The sequence below is a fragment of the Gymnoscopelus braueri genome, assembly GCF_963280865.1.
Source record: "Gymnoscopelus braueri genome assembly, chromosome: 11".
Lineage (NCBI taxonomy): Eukaryota > Metazoa > Chordata > Actinopteri > Myctophiformes > Myctophidae > Gymnoscopelus > Gymnoscopelus braueri.
In genome coordinates this window covers 40,186,148-40,193,807 of record NC_137613.1, presented here as the reverse complement: position 1 = coordinate 40,193,807, position 7,660 = coordinate 40,186,148, and the positions used below count along the sequence as shown (strand labels likewise).

The following is a 7,660-nucleotide window of genomic DNA, read 5'->3' as shown; positions in this document are numbered from 1 at the left end:
GTGCATTACATTCACACACGCATTCATACATCGATGGCGGAGGAAACCATGCAAGGCACCAACCTGCTCATCGGGAGCAATTAGGGGTTCAGCGTCTTGCTCAAGGACACTTCGACACTAACTCTTCTGGGGGAGCCCGGGATCGAACTGGAAACCTCACGGCTTCCATCCGGCCGCTCTAACCGGCCACTCTACCCCTGAGCCACTGCCGCCCCGCGATCTTATCGAATTGTGATCAAATTGAATTGTGAGGTCGATGTGAGTGGGTGCGTGTATGTGTGTGTGTGTGTGTGTGCATGTGTCTATGATTGTACAGTATGTATATACTGGATGTGCATGTGCACAGTGCATACAGTTGTTATAAGGTTGAGTGTGTGTGTGTATTGCCGCTTGCATCGGGCTTCATGCCGCACATGCTTTATGTGAAGTCAGGCAGGCATATAGTTTGGTGGGCAGGGTATGCGCACGTGTGCGTGTGCGCGAGTGTGTGTTGGCACTTGACAGCTGCTTTAGAGGTGGTGGGTGACCGTAACCACCGGTAAAAAGGCCCTAGAGACCCACCTGGAGCAGCCAATGAATCTGCTCTGAGCTGAGATGAAACGGACCTGGAGGGAGTGGAGGCGATAAGAGTCCCCCTGGGTTGAGGTGTGTGTGTGTGTGTGTGTGTGTGTGTGTGTGTGTGTGTGTGTGTGTGTGTGTGTGTGTGTGTGTGTGTGTGTGTGTGTGTGTGTGTGTGTGTGTGTGTGTGTGTGTGTGTGTGTGTGTGTGTGTGTGTGTGTGTGGGCGAGCGCGTGTACGCACGAGCAGATTTCTGTGGGTGTTCATGCGCGTTCATGTGTGTGTATGTGCACGCCCGTGCGTGCATGCGTGTGAAGCAGGGGGCTACCAATGACCTACTTCCTTTAAACTAACAGTTTCCCACCTCTAAAGTCAGCAGGCAGTTTGTGGGAAGAGCTGTGATACATCATGTGTGGCAGTGCTTGGTCTCAGACCACAAAGTCGCCCCGCGCAAAGAACCCTTAAGCCTGATTTGTTGCGTTCCAGTGTCACACACGAAAATGGCCGATCTGCAAGTTCACAACGCGTCGCGCCGTGGCACGCTGCGAGCTTTTAGATCGGCTACTTTCTGGATGCGACACTTGCGTGCAAAGAATTCTAAAATCAGGCTTGACAGAATCCCAAGCAAACCAAACACTTTTGGGATTTGTTTCCCAAAGACATACTATAATACGTTTCAAAGCATTTCTTATCGCGCTGCATAAAAGGATTACACTGGAGCTACGAATGTGCAGCGACTTAATGTTATGTTGGATTTTGCCTTTGCTGGCATCTTGTAAAAATGTACAGCAGTGCGTGTTCTGTACTTCTGTTCCACTTGAAATTACTGCAAAAGTCACATGATCCACGTTAAATAAAGAATCAAGAATCAATGCTACATCTTGGATAACAAAGGTGGAGTTTCAAAAGGCAAAAATATAATCTATCTAATATGATATATTATATGTGCAGGCCAGGGGGGTTGGTTTGAGGTGAGTTTAAAAGGGATGTTGACATCACCCTTGTATACACTGGACATTCATACTTAATTGAAAGATTAACTAATTCGGTCAAGTGTCACACTTTTTCAACAGAAAAAAGGTCGCTCTGCAACATAGTAGATTATCCTAAAGGGAACAGGGGTTTTAACCTGTATTAATTCAAGGACAGGGTTGTTTTTTTTAGCATGCACAGTAATCTTTCAACAACGTCCTCCTGCTTCATGTTCACAGAGATGCACACATTCACAGCAGGCCAGGGACCATAACGGTACAACCACAGACTTCTGGTGTTCGCTGGTGTGCTGCTATAGAACAATTAGGGTTTATGTTCATTGCTCAGGGCCAATATAACAAGAAGATGCTGAGGAAGAGCAAACATAATTTATTACTTATTTACTGTCCTAGCCCAGATTGTTTCTGCTGCTCCGATTGTTTTTAACTGCCAAACTTCTGCCAACACATCTGCTTCTCTATCTTTAGGCTACCTCTGAAGCTGCAGCGAACTGGCCCTCTATTTACCTTGTCAACCCATTAAAACCGAGAAAGCATCGGTGTCATTTTAGATTTTAAACACGTTAACCATTATTTTATACTTTGGCTATTCAAATATAGACCATATATCTGTAGCTGACGATCTGCTACTTTTGAAAAATCATGCAAATGTGTGCAAATCTTTGAATATACTGTATATAAAGTGATTTTTTTTTACTAAAAACTTTGCTTCTGGGGGTCCCCTCAGGTCTTAATGGGTTCAATCGAATCCAGTTACTGTATATGCATTGGAGTCTCACCTCAGGGGGTATGGAGTCCAGCCCGGTGCAGTTCTCGTTGCACTTGTCATAGACGAGCCGTAGCTTACGGAAGAGCACGGACAGCATGCGCAGGTGCTCCTGGAGTTTCCCCAGCCGGTCCTGATGGGTGTTGGGATGGTATGTCACCCCATTAGGCAGCTGGGAGGCAACGCAGAAAGACCAGAGGTCATGTTGGCAGGTCAGGAAACGAAACACATTTTCATCTAAAAGGTCACAGTGGCTGGTAAATTTACAACCAAACCTCCCAACAGTGGCAGGTTATCTGCACAAGCAGCTGGTTGACTAGGCAAACAGTATAGTGCGTAGCAAAAAAATCCTGAAGGGGGCGTCAACAAGTGTCACTTGGTAGCGGCGGACATCTTGGGGGGGGGTCATAAACAGCTTGACTTAACATTAACTCTCCCCCCCCCCCCAATATGTCTGCAGCTACTATGCCACGCCCCCCGCCCCCCCCCCCCTGTGGTGACGACAGGCTGTAGCAGCACCTGTAACTAGGTTATAGCTAGTGGCTATTGGCTAATATTCATTTTCCACTGGACATGAGTTTATAGCCTGGTAAACCCTCCCTCCGGAAATCTCAATTCCATTTCATTTCAGGAGTGAGTCTGGCATGATCCGCCTTTCTGCAATATTGGCTCTGTATGCCAAACGGCCGGGCCTATCAGCGTCGTCGCTCATTGTTCTGTGATTGACAGCTTACGTTGGCCAATCAGGTGGCGAGTTCGAGTGAGCCCAAAACACGAACGGCAGCCATCTTTTTCTTGTGCGGCCAATTCTCCGCTATTTTTTTACTTCAAAAAGCTCTCTAACTTCTATTTTGAGGCACGGAATTTACTTATAAGATATCGTTTGGATAGAATTTAGTTGTTTAATTGAATATGTGGTCAATTAATCATGACAAAGCCTATTTAAAAAAAAAAAATTAGAGAACCGGTAGGGGCGGGCAGTGACACCATTGTACCCGAAAAAGGCAACCCATTTTGGGTATGGCTGTCTCAAAAGTCCCGTCGCGTCACATTAAGACTGGTGAACTGCTGATTGGCTGAAGGGGAAAAATTATCATTGGCTGAAGGGGTTGTCAGTCAACGGTATTACTCCCGCCCAACTCCAGCACAGCCAATATTGCAGACAGGCGGATCATGCCAGACTCACTCCTGAAATGAAATGGAATTGAGATTTCCGGAGGGAGGGTTTACCAGGCTAATGAGTTTATAAACTAGTCTCAAATCTTGCTAATAAAAAACATAAAACCAAACGCAAAGCCCATTGTTCTTTTTACTGGCTGTAAAATGCTAGAAATGTTGAACTTGTTCCTACAGTTAGCCAGTGCTTTTAGGTGGGAGAATTTTCAGAACCTACAGAGCTCCGCTTTCCCACTAAAACCAATGAAAAGAAGTTTCATGTGAATGTAGTAAGTAAAAACATAGAAGCCTTCCGCTATTAACATGAAATGACAGTCTTGGTGCCTTAGGACCAAGTGCCACCAGCCATCATGACTCACAGGACAGAGTTCACCTTTAAACACCCGTTTTAAACACGTGCATGTCCAGTGTGTAACATGTCAGAACTGGGCCTACATAATGATGACGCTGCAGTTTAAATGTATTTAAAATACATACAGTATATCTCTGCAGCAACAACAGGTAGACCGTTCCTACTGCAGAGACTTTTATGTGTTGCCAGCTCTTGTGCTGGGTCATCATTATTGATTTTTAACCACTTTGAACCTGGTGTCGCTATCTTGGGCATTACAGGATTATAGACAAACATCTTCAAACATTTTCAGATCTAAAAGCACACAACTAATTGCGATGCAATGAATTGTGAGCTTGTAGATCGGCCATGTTCGCTGCGCGACACCAAACAAAGTATGAAATAGGGCTTAAGTAGTTTTAACTACACTACTTGTTAAAGATAACCAGGCTCATTGCGATTGAGAGGATCAGCAAGCCTCTGGGGATGCACCGTCTGATTAGAAACATCCTTCATAACGTAAAAGAAGCATAAAACAATGTCTTCCAGGCATGCATACCTAAACAAGAGATATAAGAAGAGGGTGAAAAACAAGAAAGGGAGAGGAAAAGGCAGAGAGAGAGAGAGAGAGAGAGAGAGAGTGTGTGTGAGTGAGTGAGAGAGAGGGAATGGGGGCAAAGCCGGAACAGAAAATATGCATTTGCAAGTGTTTCATCGGTATATGGAAAGTCTCTGATCTGGAACTACAAGTCACAGCTATGGTGTTTTGCATGCTGTGGCAATGGCAGACCTTGCTTGTTTGTTCTTTAGACTCTTTAAACAGACTCCTTAAACTGACACTTGAGTGTAGTTAATCGATTCATTGATGTATTAAAAAATTACACAAATATTTGAATACAGTAAATGTGCTTCTTGGCTATTCCCATCTAAAAATATTTTGTTCCAGGGAGCACCAGATGCAAAGATTTGAGTTACAAATATTCGCTTTAAAAATATATATATATTCAAAGATTTGCAAAAATGTTTTGATGATTTTTCAAAAATAGCTGATCTACAAGCTCATAGCGCGGCACTCGTGCCGCGCTATGAGCTTGTATATCTGCTATTTTTTAATAGCCAATGACACAGATGCGTTCCTGGTCTTAATGGGTTAGCTTAGGGTCTCTATTCTGGGCATTTGTCAACAACATTTGTCAAAAATAGCCATTCTACAGGCTCTCAACTCAATGCGTTGTGAGCTTTTAGGAGGGGACCAAGCACAGATCCCTGGGTGGGTGACCCTAGTCAGTAAATAGGGTTTGAGTGGTTACGGTTACCTTATGTCCAGATAACAGAGTAACAATAGTGGTCCAGCTATCTAGGAAAAATCACTGCAAAGGCAAGAAAAACAAAAAGCTTACCTAGCAATGTATTGTATTTCTTACCACAATGACAGAGAAAAGGCTTGTCATGTTGCGTTACAGTTATCCGATTCCATGGTGGGGAAAGGGGGAACAGTATTGAATTCTACATATTCAAACCATTGCACACACACACACACACACACACACACACACACACACACACACACACACACACACACACACACACACACACACACACACACACACACACACACACACACACACACACGGTTGTGATTTAAATTACGATTCACGTTCATGTAGTTAATGTTAAGTAATGTAATACATTAGTGCTTCTGGGAGTGGTGCGATGGGACAGCGAAAACTATAAATTGAAGGAGTTAGACAGAACCATGGACGGCGAAAGATACAGACAGACAGAAGGCAGACGTACATTACAGACACCCCGTTCCCTCGCTAGCTGACCTGCATGTTGCGGAGAAGCTGAAAGATCTCCATGGTTCTGAGGACAATGTCCTGGACCGTCTCCTGGCCGATGCGACATAGCGAGGCCGTGTTGACGTCCCGCGCTGCCTGAGCCTGCTGCTGCTGCTGTTGCTGCTGTTGCTGCTGTTGTTGCTGTTGTTGTTGCTGTTGCTGTTGTTGTTGTTGTTGCCCGCCGAAAGGCGTCACCTGCAGGGGCGGCGTGGTCATGGCGAGAAGGAAGGTGTAGGCGGAGCTACCTGTCAGGCTATTCCACACTGGTGCACCTTTACATGCCTGGAGGACAGGGAGGTGGAATCAACACATACAGAAGAGGTAAGCAATAGGCTCTACGCAGTGGTGGGAGAAAGTACTCAAATGTTTTACTTAAGTAAAAGTATCAATGCTGCAATGTAGAAATACATTGCATACTCAAAATGTGCTCGAGTAAAAGTACATAAGTATTGGCATCAAAATTATGCAGAATGTCCCATTTCAAATTTTCAAATGTGTAAACATCTTTTGTGTGATGCGTTGCATCGAGACACATTGTGAGCTTGTAGATCGGCTATTTTCAAATGGCCGAAATGTATAATGGGCTGAAGTGGGTAATGTATGTTTTGTAATAATAATGAAAATCTAGTTTTCAAATAATTGTAGTGGAATAAAAGTACAATATTTGCCTCTGAGATGTAGTGGAGTAGAAGTCAAAGTATTGAAATTTTGAAATACTCCAGTAACTACAAGTAAATGTACTTAGTTACTTTACACCATTGGCTCTATGCACAGCAGCTATATTGGAAAGACATTGGGACTTTTCTTTACCTTCCCAGGTCTTGCCAATTATATTAGTTAAGGTTTTGTTCCATTCTGGTCAAACAGAAGTCAGGCTGCTGATATCGTGCATGTTGGCTCACTGGAAACACTCTGCTACACCAGTGGGTCTCAAACTGTGGTCCACGTACCCTCATGGTTCCTTGAGGGGGTTCCAAATAGCCCCTTACAGGTGTGTAACTCTGAGAGTGTACGAATGAAACCAGGTTCCATTTGTACTCTCTCAGAGTCATCAGGGGTCCTTGAAATTAAAAGGTTTGAGAACCACTGTGCCACACAGAGCCGTAATCTTATCTTATCTTATCTTATACTATCTTATATCTTATACTATCTTATATCTTATACTATCTTATATCTTATCTTATCTTATACTACTATATAATTGACAAAAGCTCAGAAAGTTCGTGCGGGGTAAGCAAGCACAGGATCACTCCATTTGCCCCGAAACTTGCCACAGACTGTTGACCAGAGCTATGGCTATATTTTAGGCATCTTACCCCACCTCGATCAGTGATCGGACTCTCGGTTTGATTGATTCTCTGATTTGCCTGTCAGACCCTCAGCCTGATCTGGCAGGTTGCCATAGCAACCAGATACAGGAAGTCTGACCTCTTTATCACATGACCGAGGTTGGGAGGATGGGACTAGAGGTTAGGGCCGCAAAGCAAAGCGGGGAGGGAGGAGAGGAGCCGAGAGGAGAGGCCCGAGAGGCCGGACTTCGCATGACGTGTGTGCAGAGCTATAATTAGGCCAGGTCGCCGTCATGGTTCAGAAATATCTCTTACAGAGGAAATTGACTATTTAGAAGGGATAACAGTCGAAATGTTTAGGAACGATGAGGATGTGAATCTGTTACACACACCGCTAAAGCAAATTTAGACTATTTTGACTATTTAGAAGGAGGAAATGTTTGGAGAGTTTGACGCGGCCCTGACATCTGATGAGTCTTGGACTCTGTCTGGACCAACCTCGGATCGGGCCTAGATGTGAGGGCCGCAAAGCGTCCCTCACATCTAGTTAGTATAATTGGTAAGAAGACCTGTGAAGAAAGTATGGAAGAGGCCCAATTTCTTTCCAATATGGCTGCTGTGCATAGAGTCTATTAGATTCACAGAGAAACTATAGAGGTGTCACGTTCAAACCCAGGACCTTCTTGTTAAGAGTCAACAGTGCTAAT

At 44.4% G+C, this 7,660-nt stretch overlaps 1 protein-coding gene across 1 annotated transcript in view; it reads right to left on the bottom strand.

Moving 5' to 3' along the window:
* The window catches only part of med30 (mediator complex subunit 30), a 56,012-nt gene that overhangs the window by 45,333 nt on the left and 3,019 nt on the right, over window positions 1–7,660 (bottom strand). The window contains exons 2-3 of the mRNA XM_080441782.1: window positions 5,653–5,946; window positions 2,330–2,488 (exon numbers count right to left, since the gene is read on the bottom strand). Of these exons, the coding sequence (XP_080297908.1) occupies window positions 2,330–2,488; window positions 5,653–5,880 (387 nt within the window). The 5' untranslated portion in view covers window positions 5,881–5,946. The remainder of the gene's footprint in view (window positions 1–2,329; window positions 2,489–5,652; window positions 5,947–7,660) is intronic.